The 16,344-nt window shown below is 36.9% G+C and overlaps 1 protein-coding gene across 4 annotated transcripts in view; it reads right to left on the bottom strand.

Annotated features, from left to right (window-relative positions):
• The window catches only part of BRCA2 (BRCA2 DNA repair associated), an 89,391-nt gene that overhangs the window by 45,836 nt on the left and 27,211 nt on the right, over window positions 1-16,344 (bottom strand). For all 4 annotated transcript variants that reach the window (XM_054446796.2, XM_054446797.2, XM_054446798.2 and 1 more), the window contains exons 12-16: window positions 13,796-13,891; window positions 11,558-11,627; window positions 3,137-3,564; window positions 1,827-2,008; window positions 510-697 (exon numbers count right to left, since the gene is read on the bottom strand). In XM_054446796.2, the coding sequence (XP_054302771.2) occupies window positions 510-697; window positions 1,827-2,008; window positions 3,137-3,564; window positions 11,558-11,627; window positions 13,796-13,891 (964 nt within the window). The remainder of the gene's footprint in view (window positions 1-509; window positions 698-1,826; window positions 2,009-3,136; window positions 3,565-11,557; window positions 11,628-13,795; window positions 13,892-16,344) is intronic.

Here is a 16,344-nt window from a genome sequence, read left to right as displayed (position 1 = left end):
CAGGCTGGAGTGCAGTGGCTCGATCTCGGCTCACTGCAACCTCTGCCTCCCAGGTTCAAGCGATTCTCCTGCCTCAGCCTCCTGAGTAGCCGGGATTACAGGTGCCTGCCACCACGCCCAGATAGTTCTTATACTTTTAATAGAGATGGGGTTTCGCCACGTTGGCCAGGCTGGTCTCGAACTCCTGACCTCAGGTGATCTACCCGCCTCAGCCTCCCAAAGTGCTGGGATTACAGGCGTGAGCCACTGTACCCGGCCAAATTTAACTTCATAAATTGGCCTTTATTTATAAATGCCTAAGAAAAATGTCCCAAATCTAGAAAATCCAGTTCATTAAACCCCAGGACAAACAGCACTTTTCAAAAGACTTCTACAGAATGCACTTAAAACGATTAAACGCATAAAAATTTGATTTCTCGCCAACTTTTTAGTTCGAGAGACAGTTAAGAGAAGAAAGAGGGATGAGGGAATACATAAAAGTTAACACATCATCTTTTTGCATACAGTACCTATAAAATTCTTCTTTTCCAGCCTTTCCATCATTGGAGGGTATGAGCCATCCACCATCAGCCAACTGTACTCCTTTTCCAGTCCATAAATTTTCCTTACCAAAATAATCTTCAGTGTGAAACTGAAAAGACTCTGCATTTTTGCTGTTAATTTTTATGCAATGTTTAGAAACGCCATACGTATACAGCTACACAAAATAAACACACAAAAAAAGAAAAACAATTTAAAGTAAACATGTATCACACAATAAAAACAATTATAACAAACCAAAACTGAATTTACCAAAAATTTTCATTAATTACTAGAATCTTCACTACAAAAACATTTAAGTTATTTACTAGAAACTAAAAATTTTAATGTAATATAAATGATCCATACATTCCACAGTCTGCTGTAACTTTTCCACCTCGTTTATATACCTCCTGCTAAATCTGCCATAGGAAGGTACTGTGAGGATAAAAAAAATGTGATGTTTTACAAAATCTCTTAAGTTCAAAAACTTAGATGGGAAACAAAAGGGAAAAGTGTAAGTATTTTACGGAATGTGACCTCAGGTGGTCAGATCTGTACACAGGCTTGGCTTACTTTCAAAGTGCTTGCTTTCACCCCAGGATATCTAACTCAAAGTGTCTTTTTGTTTGTTCAGAGTTTGACTCTGGAGTCAGACTCTTTGCTTTGGAATCATAGCACTTCCACTTACTAGTTAAGTGACCTTGGGGCAGTTACTTAACCCTCTCTATGCTTCAGTTCTCTCATTTGCAAAATGGAAACAAAATAACAGTGCCTTTCTCTCAAGGTGACTGTGAGGATTAAGCAAGATATACCTAATGCATGTGAAGTGCTTAGAATAGCACCTCACACCTAGAAAATGCTCAAAGTTAGCTATTAATGTCATCAATATTATTTTCACCTCTCCATTGCCTAAAATTCTACCTAGATAATATTGGCTTAAGGAGAATCCTCTTTTGAAAATATAAATAGCTCATAGAAGGTTCAGGGCTATCAGTTATTCACATTTGAATATCAGTAAGACCACTTTAACACCTAGCTGAGAGCATTTACAATGACAAAATAAGAAAGATTTGAAGGGGGAAAAGAAACAGTAATTTGGAAGCACAGATCACTTTAGTAGGATGAGGCAGGCCTAACAAGGAGCCAGAGGCTACCACGGTAGGCTAATTAGAAAATATGATTTCATTCATCCATTCCTGCACTAATGTGTTCATTCTTTAAACAAAGCCATTTGTAGATACTAGTTAATGAAATAAAATTACACTCTGTCATAAAAGCCATCAGTATTGTAGACAAACACATACCTGTTTATGAGAACACGCAGAGGGAACTTGGCCTCCTACTGCTGCTTTCAGAGAGATTCGAGGCAGAGTGGATGTTTTTGCAAGATACAGACTGCCTGGTTGTGGAAAGATGCGTTGCCTTTGTTTCTTCTTAATTCGCATATCCTGTATATCTCTGGCATTCTGAAGACTTGTAATTAAATCTATCAAAGAATAAATACTTAGCAAAAATAAAATTGAAATTTAAAAAGCACAACCCCTGGCCGGGCACAGTGGCTCACGCCTGTAATCCCAGCACTTTGGGAGACTGAGGCGGGCAGATCACCTGAGGTCGGGAGTTCAAGACCAGCCTGACCAACATGGAGAAACCCCGTCTCTACTAAAAAAAAAAAAAAATACAAAAGTAGCCAGGTGTGGTGGCACATGCCTGTAATCCCAGCTACTCAGCAGGCTGAGGCAGGAGAATCACTTGAACTCGGGAGGAGGAGGCTGCAGTGAGCCGAGGTTGCACCATTGCACTCCAGCCTGGGCAACAAGAGCAAAACTCTGTCTCAAAAAAAAAAAAAAAAAAAAAAAGCGCAAGCTCTGTTTTATAAAATCATACATATCAATTTCCTCGAAGTTTACATGCTCTCCTTTTCTCTAAAATGGGTACCCCTTTTAATTCTTCATAAATGAAAGGATGTTTCAACTTGCAAAGCTGTATAAATATAAATATCTTTACTATTTTTATCTCTTTTTGAGACAGAGTTTTTCGCTCTTGTTGCCCAGGCTGGAGTGCAATGGTGTGATCTCGGCTCAGTGCAACCTCTGCCTCCCGGGTTCAAACGATTCTCCTGCCTCAGCCTCCCAAGTAGCTGGGATTACAGGTGCCTGCCACCATGCCCAGCTATTTATTTATTTATTTATTTTGTATTTTTAGTAGAGACAGGGTTTCACCATGTTGGCCAGGCTGGTCTTGAACTCCTGACCTCAGGTGATCCGCCCGCCTTGGTCTCCCAAAGTGCTGGGATTACAGGCATGAGCCATCGTGCCCGGCCCTATTTTTATCATATTTTTAAAAGAAAATTAGTAGCATGATAGAAAATACATTCCAGTAACAGCAGTCCTAGATTGTGTGTCTAATTTTTTTTAACAAGTCCATAAGAAGTTATCTTTGAAAGAAACATTAGAATAATCTAAACCTAATCTTTGGATTTAGAAAATCTAAAGCATTAAAAAGGGTTTTAAAATTACCATCACCAAAGGGGGAAAACCATCAGAACATTATTTAACAAGGGAAATATCTAACTGAAAGGCAAAAATTCATCACACAAATTGTCATACAATACCTAAAGGTTCTTCTTCACACTTTGTGAAAATTACAGCTGCTGCTTGATTGGAGTTGTTTTTGATAAACTGATGAATCTCAGTGTCATTAATCTTATTTTTACTATCACCAGAGCCATGTCCATCAATGTTTTGCTTTTGTTTGTTTTCCTCCAAGTTAATATTCCTAACACACTGTTCATCTCTGTGAAAATGTGATTTAGTTTTAAAAGGTGGAACAAAGACTTTGGTTGGTTTGCCTGTAGTAATCAAGTGTTTCATTTTTTCATTTCTTGTAGCAGAAACTTGGTAAAATGGATGTCCTGAAACTGCTAAATTGCTTGAAGATTTTTCCAAAGTCAGATGTTCATACAAACGAGATTTAGACAGAAATTCTTGACCAGGTGCGGTAAAATTTGGATTCTGTATCTCTTGACGTTCCTTAGTTGTGCTGCAATGGGGAGAAAATATTTAAATTTATTGACTAGTACACATATAAATATTTAGGAATATGCCTTTTTTGCAGACCTTCATTTGCTACATGGTGATCCTATTCTGGTAACTGTTTTGCATTCATCGTGGTTGCCATTCCAAAACAATATCACATTTTTCAAGGCTAGCCTTTGACTTTACAATCTACCTCACATAACACATAATAGAAGAGAGTCTGTGAATTGTGGACCCTCTCAGTGTGTCCCCTCTAATTCCATCATAGTACTCCTTACGTCCTTCACCAGGGAAATGTCTACCCATCCTCTTCTCTCACCTTCACATCTTCACCTGAACTCTCTACTCCGCCTAATACCTCAGTCTCCACAGGAGATCCCCTCTTTCAATTATCCTGCCTCGCTCCCTTTTCTCTCTTCTACCTATTTATACCTTTTTTAAAGTGCCCTTTTTATTTTGCCCAAAAGTCTTGCCTACCTTTGAAACTCTTATTTTCTCACTCACCTTTATCTCTGCCTCAAGCTAATACTCACTGTTACCTATACTCCACAGTCAACCTTCTTCAATAGGTAATGTAGCTACTTTCACTTCCTCAATTTCTACTCAATAAACTCTCATTTCTCCCACTACTCTACAGAAACTGTTCTCAATAAAATTGTTAATGACCTCCCAGATGCATGTGGGATGCGCACAAACTCATTCTACTCAACTTTCCTAACAGCTATGACAGTTTACATTTTCCTTCTTTTAAAATTCTCACCATCACTGTACCTCTTTCATCTTTTACTGGTTTTACCTCTTCCTGATTCCTAAAAAGAAAGTCTCCAAAATTGGATGTCTTCCTTAGACACTTTTCCTTGCTAATGTGAGTCATTTCCATTGCTTAAATTATCACCTAACAATGAAAATATCCTTTATCCTCATGCCCGACTTTTCTCCTAGGGTTGTTCCTACATTTTACACTACATATAGTATCAGACATCTGTACCTTGATGTTTCACACTCATTTCAAACTCAACATGTCCAAAAGTAATCACCTTTCTCAGCATACATGACCTTCCTAATACTTGACATCTTGTTGAAAACCCCAGATTTCCTTTTACCAAACCCTGAATACCTGGAACTTGAAGTTATTCCTTTAGTTATCCATTTGCCTATCCATCAACTATTTAATGAATTCCTACCAGGTGCCAGACATTGTTTTGCTGGGGAACACGGTAACAAAATTTTGTTTTTGCATGTACATTTCAGTGGAAGGAAAGAGACAAACAAATATGTCGATTGGCCTAGACACAAGTGTGCCTGGATCAAAGAGAGCAAGAGGAACAGTAGAAGGTGAGACTGGAAAAACAGCAAAGCAGCCAGATCATGAAGAATCTGTACACCATGACAAGGGCTTTTAGTCTCTACTCTGAGATGGCACACCACAGAATAGTTCTGATTAAAGAAATGACATAATCTGTCTTATGTTTAAAAGGATCCCCTGGCTTCTTTGTTGAGAATTCACTGTGTATTCAGGAGTAGGGAGGTAAGCAGGGGGACCAGTTCTACTGAAAGGACTGACTAGAGTGGGTTCAGGAGAGTACTCAAAGAGATAAGTGAAAAGAGGAGGGACAATTCTAATGAGCTGGGCTTTAAGAGAAGTAAGAAAATGGACTGGTGAGATTAGTTAAGAAAGGCTGTTCTTTTTAAGATGAGAGATGTACAACGACTGCTTACGGAGATGAGAACAATTTGTTAGAGAGGAAAAAAATCCATGCAGGAGAGAGAGAAGATAATTGCTGGACTGATTTCTTCAAACAGGTGATCTAGATGAGATCTAATGCACAACAATGAATAAACCTTCTGTCTCCAAACTTCTATTGATTGATCTTTTAATCCTTTCTTTTTAAATATTCAGAATATTTTTAGTATAAGGAGTTTGCCTTGTAGGTTATGCTCAAGATGTCTATTTAAATCTAAGTGGAAATAATTTGCCAGTCTCAACTTATCACTATCTGGCCAAATCTACTGAATTTCTATCTTAATCATTCTCTACCCTCTACTCTACCTCCTTTGCTAGGTTAAGACCTGTACTTACTAATCTCCTTGCAACAGTTTTGCTTTGGTCTACTTCTAAAACACCAATCTTATTTTGCTCCTCTTGTTACAAACTTCCAAAGACAGCCTATCACCTACCTAGGTTTCAACTTATCAGAAATGACATACAGGAAGCTTCCTATTTGGTCCTAACCTCCCCATTTCTTTTTGTTTCCCTCTGTCCCCCAACCAAATTCCAAGATTTGGAATGCCGTCTTTAACCAAGCATTCTTTACATTCTGTCTGAAGTACTTTTCCCATTGAGCTGTCACGTGATTAGCTGATAATTTTTTCTATGTTCTTACATCACTTTTTTACATCTATTTTAGAATTTATATTACATTATAATTCTTGTTTTCATGTCTGGTTCCCAGGCTAGCAATCTGAGTTAGACTTATTTATCTTTATATCTATCACTATAGTATATATTAAGTAGTTTCAGCAGGTACTTTAACAAATATTTGTTTGTTAAATACATTAAACTATTCTCCCATTTTACACATAAATTAAGGTAATACACAGGTAAATAAGAAAGGTATTTCCTTTCTTATTTAATACAACTGTTTTTGATAAAAAAGAAATGAAAAAAAAAATCACCTGGCTTTCTACATATGTATGTGCAGCCTACTAAAAAACACATTCCAGAAATACAACTCAGTGACTTCAACAATTCCATAAGCAGGTGTTTTTGAAAAGGTAACATTAGGCCTGGTACAGTGGCTCACGTCTGTAATCCCAGCACTTTGGGAGGCCAAGGTGGGCGGATCACGAGGTCAGGAGATCCAGACCATCCTGGCTAACATGGTGAAACCCCGTCTCTACTAAAAATACAAAAAATTAGCCGGGCATGGTGGCACGCACCTGTAATCCCGGCTACTTGGGAGGCTGAGGCGGGAGAGTTGCTTGAACCTAGGAGGCAGAGGTTGCAGTGAGCCAAGATCATGCCACTGTACTCCAGCCTGGGCGACAGAGTGAGACTCCGTATCAAAAAAATAATAATAATAAATAGAATAAAATAAAATAAAATGTAACATTAAAATAATTTCAATGATATTTTTAGGCTTAAAAATTTATCAGCCAGAAAAAATTTTGCAACTACTTTAAACAATTTTAGATGATTTTATCATATTTATATGTCTAAGTGACATGTTTCTTCTTGACTTTTTGTCTTGAAGTACCCCTACAGAAAATGAAGATTCAGCTCTGTCAACACAACTTCTACCTTACTACACACACACTCTTGCCTTTCATCTTCCTAAATTACGTATTTGATTCCACTGTGTCCGGAACTGGTTCCTTCTGGTGGGTTCTTGGTCTTGCTGACTTCAAGAATGAAGCCAAGGACCCTCACGGTGAGTGTTACAGTTCTTAAAGATGGTGTGTTCCGAGTTTCTTCTTTCTGATGTTCAGATGTGTCCAGAGTTTCTTCTTTCTGGTGGGTTTGTGGTCTTGCTGACTTCAGGAGTGAAGCTGCAGAGCTTCCCAGTGAGTGTTACAGCTCTTAAAGATGGTGCACACAGGGTTGTTTCTTCTTCCTGGTGGGTTCATGGTCTCGCTAACTTCAGGAGTGAAGCCGCAGACCTTCATGGTGAGTGATACAGCTTATAAACATAGTGCAGACCTAAAGAGTGAGCAGCAGCAAGATTTATTGTGAAAAGTGAAAGAACAAAGCTTCCACAGCACAGAAGGGGAGCCAAACAGCTGCTGGGGCTGGCTCGGGTGGCCAGCTTTTATTCCCTTATTTGGCCCCGCCCACGTCCTGCTGATTGGTCTATTTTACAGAGTGCTGATTGGTGCATTTACAAACCTTTAGCTAGACACAGAGCACTGATTGGTGCGTTTTTACAGAGTGCTGATTGGTGTGTTTACAAACCTTTAGCTAGACACAGAGCGCTGATTGGTGTGTTTACAATCCTTTAGCTGGACAGAAAAGTTCTCCAAGTCCCCACTCGACCCAGAAGCCCAGCCAGCTTCACCTCTCACTGTCAATGTACAACATTTACATTATGGCTAAGTCAGTATAAAGTATATGTAGTATTAATAGGCAGTATATCTTATTTTATTGTTTTTTTTTTTTTTTTTTTTTGAGATGGAGTCTCGCTCTGTCGCCCAGGCTGGAGTGCAGTGGTGCAATCTCGGCTCACTGCAAGCTCCGCCTTCTGGGTTCACACCATTCTCCTGCCTCAGCCTCCCGAGTAGCTGGGACTACAGGCGTCCGCCACCACGCCCGGCTAATTTTGTTTTGTATTTTTAGTAGAGATGGGGTTTCACCATGTTAGCCAGGATGGTCTCGATCTCCTGACCTTGTGATCTGCCCACCTCGGCCTCCCAAAGTGCTGGGATTACAGGTGTGAGCCACCACACCCGGCCATTAATGGGTAGTATATAAATAGTGTATTTCCTTTACAACTTTTGCTTTCTCTTGAGGTAATTTTTAAAATCTGCTTATTTTCTATGTACTTACTGTTTATTCACATTTAAACTCTTAGCTATATATATAAACCTCTTTTCATTCTGTTCACAAATTATAGTTTTTAAAAAAACATTTTTTCTTCTCCTTGAATAATGTTTCTTCTAAGTTGTTTTCATTAATGTGTTTTTTGGTTATTTTATTTTTGCTTTTTCTGATGTCTCATAATCTTTGGATGTCTGTTTATAGTTAAGAGTGAGGGATCAAAAGGCTGTTTTGAAGCACTTGGTACAAAGATAGAACTTGCCTGACTGCAAGCTACACAGTAGCTTGATTAAATGGAAACTTCCAATAGTGAAAACTTAGCTGTCTATATTCTGGAAGCTCAGTGGTGGAAAAGGGCTTGGTGAGGGGAGATCCCAACATTCAATATGCATATATTAACTTCTTCTTGTTTTCAAGTAGTTGCTCCTGCCTTCAACTGTGCCTAGTGTGTTCACCCTCTACTGTATCCTCTCTGGAGAATAAGCCTCTGGTTCTTTTCATAGAGTGGGCAGGAGACAGTTGCCCACCTTCATGAGTATTGCTGCTGCTTTTTTTTTTTTTTTTTTAATGATATGGGGTCTTGCTCTGTCGTCCAGTGGCGCAATCTTGGCTCACTGCAGCCTCCACCTCCTGGGTTCAAGCAGTTCTCCCACCTCAGCCTCCTGAGTAGCTGGGATTACAGGGGCATGCTACCATGCCCAGCTAATTTTTGCATTTTCAACAGGATGGGGTTTCACCATGTTGGCCAGGCTGGTCTCGAATTCCTGACCTCAGGTGATTCACCCACCTCAGCCTCCACGTGAGCCACCATACCCAGCGAGTATTGCTTCTTAAACATAATTTCAACTTACCCCATTTTGGCTCCCTCCTTCTGCAGCACCCAATCCTAAAGATAAGAAATGAAGCCACCAATTCCTAGGCTTTTGAGACCTGAGTGTAAAATTGTTGGTTCTCTGCTGTCCCCGCCACCAGCTTTCATTCAGTTTCCTTCTGCATGCTTTGAGAAATTTAGTTACTTTGTTATTTCCTATTTTCCTTGTTTTTTTTGTGTGTAAGTTTCTTCAATGATGTTTTGGTAAAAGTTTGGAAGGCAAAGAAAGGAGATGAGTATGTTCAATTCACCATCTTTTTTTTTTTTTGAGACAGAGTCTCACTCTGTCACCCAGGCTGAAGTGCAGTGGTGCAATCTTACCGCAACCTCCACCTCAAAGGTTCAAGCGGTTCTTGTGCCTCAGCCTCCGGAGTAGCTGGGATTACAGGCATGTGCCACCACGCCTAGCTAATTTTTGTATTTTCAGTAGAGACGGGATTTTACTATGTTGGCCAGGCTAGTCTTGAACTCCTGGCCTCAAGTGATCTACCCACCTCAGCCTCCCAATGTGCTGGATTACAGGCGTAAGCCCCTGTGCCTGGCCTCAATTCACCATCTTTACTAAGAAGTTTCCTAATACATTAAAACATGCAGGTACTGCTTTATTTTTATCTTGAAGGCAAACTCTTCCAAAGTCTCTTATCTTCTTCAGTTCCAAAGCAGTCTAGCTGCCTTTCTAGACTTAGCAACACAGCTACTCTGGGATCTCCCTTCAATATCATCCTGAGAGCTCCCTTTGCCTCTCTTCTATGTTGAATTCTTGTTTCTTAAGTCCTATACCTTCCTCCTTCTTGGTGTACGCATTTGTTTTGGTTAGTTTCCTGAGAAAAGCACACAAGAGATCTTTTAGTACTTCACATCTGAAAAATGTCTACCCTCACACTTAATTCAGATTCTACGTTGGAAATCATTTTCTCTCAGTATTTTGAAGGCACTGCTCTGTATTATATAAGATCTACAGTCTTCTAGATTCCATTGTTGATAATAAGAGAATTCATACTATTATGGCTTGAAACAATTTGAAACCTAACTTCTTGGTCCTCTAATGAATTTAAGGTTCCTGTCTGCCTCTATTATTCTAAAAATTCACAACGATGTGCCTTACTGTGGGTCATTTTTACTTGTGTGCTCACTCGGTGGGCCCTTTTAATTAAGGAAACTCATGTCCTTCAGTACTAGTAAAACTTTTAAAATTATGTATTTATTTTAAAATTTCTTTCTTCATTTCTCTTCTGTGCCTTCCTTCTCAAACTCTGTATTTTCAGATGATAGATCCACAGAATTGACTTTTCATATCTTTTTTCATTTTATTCTGTATTTGGGAACTTTCATGATTTTTATCTTCCATTATCTCTACTGAGTTAATTTACTTGTGCTATCATATTTTTAATTCCTAAGAGCTTTTTATAGCAACTTGTTCTTATTTTACGGCTATTTTTTCTTTTCTTACCTGAGAATATTAGTAGGTTTTTATGAAGTTTTCATAGTCTATTTCCTCTAGGTTCCTTTCTGCTATGGATTTTGTACTTTGGTGACTATGTTTCATAGTAGCTTTCTTCCAATGACTAGTCATCTTTGACTATCTTTTCTTATTTAAAAGTGAAGCACTAAGTAGCTTCCTGGAAGCTCTGTGCATGTCAACAGTTAACTTCCTGGTCTGGCGACTGGCTATACTGTTTCATCTGAGTATCCTCAACTGTCAGTATTTTTTGGTCTTTTCTATTGGGTCAGGCATATTCCCTAGAAAAAAAAAAATCTTCCAGTCTCATGCCTAGAGGGCCTGCATTTGGGAACCAAGTGTGGGAAGGAGCTAGGTCTCACTGCTTGACGTACAGATTTGTATCTGATCTTTCATTTTAGTATCTTTCCCTCAGTTGTGCCTGGTGTCCCCTCCCTCCAGCCCACCCTCAATTCAGAATCCTCTCAATTTATCTTTTTCAAGAACAAACTTCTGATTTCCTGGCAGAAGAAGGATAACCGCCTATTTGCAGTGGGAGAGTAAATATAGATGTTTCTTAAAAAGAATTTCAACTAATCTTCCTATTTTCTACTTCACCTTCAGAAGTACCTGTTGCTACCAATTTGAATCTTTTTCAGGTTTTTTAGGGGAAAGCGTCTCTGTTTGCTCTAGTGTCAGGTTTTAGCTTTCTCATGCTTACTAAATCCTTCATGTTTTTGGCTTCCAAACTTTTGTTGTTTCTTCTGATCATTGTCCTTGGGAATTACACATTAAAAAAACTATCTTAGTACTTTTTGAAAGGTTTAGAGAGGAGAGATAAAAGGATATTTTTAATATTTGCAATCTTTTTGTTAACTGATTTTGAGCAATTTCCTTAACTCCTCTCAACCTTAGTACTTCATCCATAAAATTAGAATAAAATCTGTCTACTTTCAAAGCTGTCATAAAATTAAAAAATAAAATAATGACATGAACAGCACTATAAAATACTACCAAACTATTTTATAAATTTTATAAAATGGGAAGTGTTAACTTCTTAATATTAGTGTCATTATTTTTAGAAATGTTCATTTATAAAAACGAGACTTTTCTCATACTGTATTAGAATTTAGAAAAATTTAAACATGTCTTACCAAAAGGGTACACAGGTAATCGGCTCTAAAGAAACGTGATGCATAAACAATCTTCGATCTTTTATTGTGCCTAGGAAACAATTATTTTATATTACATATTAGTTAAAATCTAAGAGAATATCCATGTTACCGTAAATACACAAAAAATTTGAGACGATTATAGGCTTTAAAATTTTCAGTGAATGTAATGGATGCTCAATAAATGATAACTATGAAAATAAATTATTGATTCACAAATTGATAATGCACCAAATAACTCACAGTACAAGCATACAACAGAAATCAGTATAAATTTAGTCAGTTGATGTTAACCATCATAACTCAGATGTTAGCTAATTTCTGATGCAAATATCAAATTTAAAATTTAGTCTTATGAAGGTTTAAAAGCTAAGCTTTAGATATTGTTCATTCTCAGTATGTAACTGGTACCTAATTAAATCTTCAATAAGTCCACTAGTTGGAAATTGGTTAAATAAACTAGGAAACACTGATATAGCCAGACGATCAACTACTATGCAACCATAAAAAAGAATGAGGAAGATCTCTATATACTCATTAAGGAGTCATCTCCAAATAATTCTTAAGTAAACAACAACCAATAAACAAAATGGTGCATATACTGTGTTTTTTGAGTAAGAAAGGGTAATGAGTATATACATGTATTTGCTTATTTTTATTAAAAATAATCCTGAAAAAAAAAAAACACTAAAAAAGATTACCTACAGTAAGCAAGAGGTGGGTGAATAAAAACTCTAAGTATACCTCTTTGTAGCTCTGATGAATGAACTATGTAATGTTTTATTTATTCAAATGTAAAAGTAAACAAATAAAGACAAATCGTAAAATTGAAAACAAATGGAAAAAAAGGAATGTAACCTAATTATCAAATTGGTAACCACATCCAGGAGAATTATTTTGAGTGACATTTGAACACAGTATTTTGACTACACATTCTAATATATGGGTTGAGTATCCCTAATCTGAAAATCCAAAATGGTCACAAATCTGAAACTTTTTGAGTGCCAACATGAGGCCAGTAGAAAATTCCACATCTGACCTCATGTGACGGGTCACAGTTTAAATTGTCTTATGCAAAAATTATTTAAAATATTGCATAAAATTACATTTAAGTTATATGTATAAGGTGTTTATGAAACTTAAATAAATTTCGTGTTTAGACTTGAGTCCTATCCCCAGATATCTCATTATGTATTGTATATGCAAGCATTTCAAAATCTGAAAAAATCTGAAATCTGAAATAGTCCTGGTCCCAAGCATTTCAGATAGGGATACTCAATCTATATACTCTAAGGACAAAAACTGCAAACAATTCTTACATTTTCCTTAGTAGTTTTATTGTCAGTAGTTAATACTGATATTGTAAATTTAGATTATTATGTATATACTATAGGACAATGATTCTCAAGAAATGATTGGTGGAATCCTGACTGTGAGGTACCTACAACCATTTTAGGGAATCCAAGCTGTCAAAACTGTCTTATTAGTAAGATGTTATGTATGTCCTTTTCACTGTTGATATTTGTACTGTTGGTGTATTATGCTTGCATACTTCAGTGCGTTTCTCAAGAAAAACACTTAAATGATTGAGTTGCGAGCTGTACTAGCTATTTTTTCATGAAATACCTTTTACTTGAAAGAATAACCAACAAACTATAGTTATTCAGACCTGGGTATTCGGCAGACATCTTTTCAAAAATGAATGAAAATAAGCTTGTCAACTACAAGAAAAATAAGTGACAATACTTATTGCTGGGGAAAAATTCAAGCTTTTAGATGAAAATCAGAATTTTTGGGAAGCTTGTATCTGGCTCCATAAGCTTGACAGCTTTCTACTACTTAAACTTTTCTGATCGGTAATGGCATCAATGAAGTGATTGTTTAATACCGCATAATAAAATTGTCAACTTTCGGAAGATCCACCTAACTCAGTGAACTCATATCTTCCAAATGACCAATGCATAATATTACAAATTTTAACATTAATCAATTTACATTTCTTATATGGTAAATATCAATAGATATATTCCACATAAACAAATGCTCTTTTAGGTCCTCAGTAATTTTTAAGAGTATAAAGAAGTCCTTGATTAGGCACGGTGGCTCATGTCTGTAATACCAGCACTTTGAGAGGCTGAGGCAGGTGGATCACCTGAGGTCAGAATATTCTTTACCATACCTATAGAGGAAGAAAAGATATAAATAAAAAGCAAATTTTACCATCTGGAGTGCTTTTTGAAGCCTTTAAGGATTTTTCTTGATTTGCAATTATCCTGTCAAATTCATTTAACAAGTTTCTTTTGATTGGGGGTTCTCCTAAAAAGAAATATTTCACATATGTTTTTAAGGCAAATAATATCAGTTTTATTTCTCAAAAGCCATTGAGAAAAAAAAGTCCATTTTTTTAAAGCTAAAGTATTGACTCTTTAAATGTTAAACCAAAATACATACAACAAATAGTGACCTAATCTTTGAAAGAGAAAAGTCAGTTTTCAATGTCAATTACATTTTTGTTCTGTTTTGATCACTTTAAAACACCACTATTTAATAGGGTCTAGGGATAAACAGATGCTACCAGATACCACAGATAAGCTACTTTTTGAAAAACTGACACTGAATATAACTCTAGGTTTACTGGCAATAAGGCCTAACAAAATTTCTTCAAATAAACTTTTTTTCTTTTTCTTTTTTTTTTTTTCCGGCACGGGGGCAGCCATTAACTGAAGGAGTAATTTATTATGTAGGTCCTTGAATTAGAGTTAAGAGGCTTTTTAAAATTACCAAATTACATTAAAGTACTAGTAATAGAAACAATTCTTATTTTAAAATTCTACAGAGGCTAAGAGGGTAAGATTAAACCATAATTCAAGGTAGGCATTTCCATGTCATGCTGAGATAATATATAACAGGTACTTTGCTTTTTGATGCTTTATTACAGGGAATAAATTTGTATAATTTAATAAGTAAAAATGTCCATGCAAGGCTTTAGGAGGTGTTAGGTTATTATAAAAGTAGTTTAATTGTTTAACAGTGACCTGTACTGTTCCAGTAACCAGAAGCTGACTAAGCTATATACTTATATGTTACAGAAATGAGGGAAATTAAACAGTAACACCGTTGAAAGCATTTACAAGTCTGAGTTATTGTTTTTTTTTCCCTAGGTGGAAAGTCAATACACTTCAGTATGCACAAGAACAGAATGGGTTGCTATAAATAAAGCCATTATTTTTCACAAAAGAATTACAAATATCTTTAAGCATATACACCTCAGAATTTCACACTAAAGGACAGCAAATAGTTTAAGTATTATAAACTTACTACTTTGTCCATAAGGTAAATCCTATACTGAATGTGACCTGGACAACACTTGATTAAGTAAATCTGTATCCACCAGAATGACTTAGAGGCAAAAGGCACTTTTTGAATGAGGAGACTAACTTCGGTGTCTCTCTGTAATATGTGGGGTCTAGACATGAAGAGTTCTAATAACTAAAATACTTTTATAAGTTTATAGGTTTTTTAAAAAGGAACTAGTTATTTAAGATTATCCACTGAAATGTTGGAGTTTTGGCGTTTGCTTTAATTGTAACTAACCAACAGATTCAATTATTTAAGATTATTACCAGTCAGATACACTAATAGAAAAAAAACACACACTAATAGAAAAAAACACACACAAAAAAACAAAACCAAATACATACCTAATATAGGTATGTATAAGGTTAACCTAATGCAGTCATTTGCCACATAATGACATTTTGGTCAACAATAGACCACATATGCAATGGTCATCCTGTAAGACTAATTTAATAGTGTCACATAAGATTTTTTTTTTTTTTGAGATGGAGTCTTGCTCTGTCACCCGGGCAGGAGTGCAGTGGTGCGATCTTGGCTCACTGAAACCTCTGCCTCCAGGGTTCAAGTGATTCTCCTGCCTCAACTTCCCTAGTAGCTGGGATTACAGGAGTGTGCCACCATGCCCAGCTAATTTTTATATTTTTAGTAGAGACAAGGTTTCACCATGTTGGCCAGGCTGGTCTCAAACTCCTGACCTCAGGTGATCCGCCTGCCTCAGCCTCCCAAAGTGCTGGGATTACAGGCATGAGCCACTGCACCCAGCCCCATAAGATTTTAATACCGTATTTTTACTGTACCTTTTCTATGTTCACATACACAAATGCCTGCCATTGTGTTAAAACTGCCTACAGTATTCAGGACAGTAACATTCTGTATAGGTTTGCAGCCTAGGAGCAATAAGCTATACCATATAGCCTAGGTGTATAGTAGGCTATACCACCTAGGTTTGTGTAAGTATACTCTATGATGTTCCCACAATGATGAAATCTAACAATCTATTTCTCAGAACATATATTCCTGTCAAATGACACATGACTGTAGTTGAACTAAGTTGTTTTATATATATACATTTAAAAGGGAAGTTAGAATAGTCCACGTAACATTAAGATCAGGATACTATTTACTAACAACACTGTTTTTAGATCACTTCCTAAATGAAAAAAAGGGAGGAAGCCAACACTTACTGAATGCTCTCTGCCTACTATATGTCAAGTTCACTGCTAAGTGCTTTTAATACACTTTTTTTTTTTTTGAGACAGCCTCGCTCTGTTGCCCAGGCTGGAGAGCAGTGGTGTGATGTCAGCTCACTGCACCCTCCACCTCCCAGGTTCAGGTGATTCTCCTGCCTCAGCTTCTGCAGTAGTTGGGATTATAGGTGTGCGCCACCACGCTTGGCTAATTTTTTGTATTTT

The sequence above is a fragment of the Pongo pygmaeus genome, chromosome 14, assembly GCF_028885625.2.
Source record: "Pongo pygmaeus isolate AG05252 chromosome 14, NHGRI_mPonPyg2-v2.0_pri, whole genome shotgun sequence".
Lineage (NCBI taxonomy): Eukaryota > Metazoa > Chordata > Mammalia > Primates > Hominidae > Pongo > Pongo pygmaeus.
The sequence above is the reverse complement of the archived record's forward strand: the minus strand, read 5'-3'. Positions and strand labels throughout refer to the sequence as shown.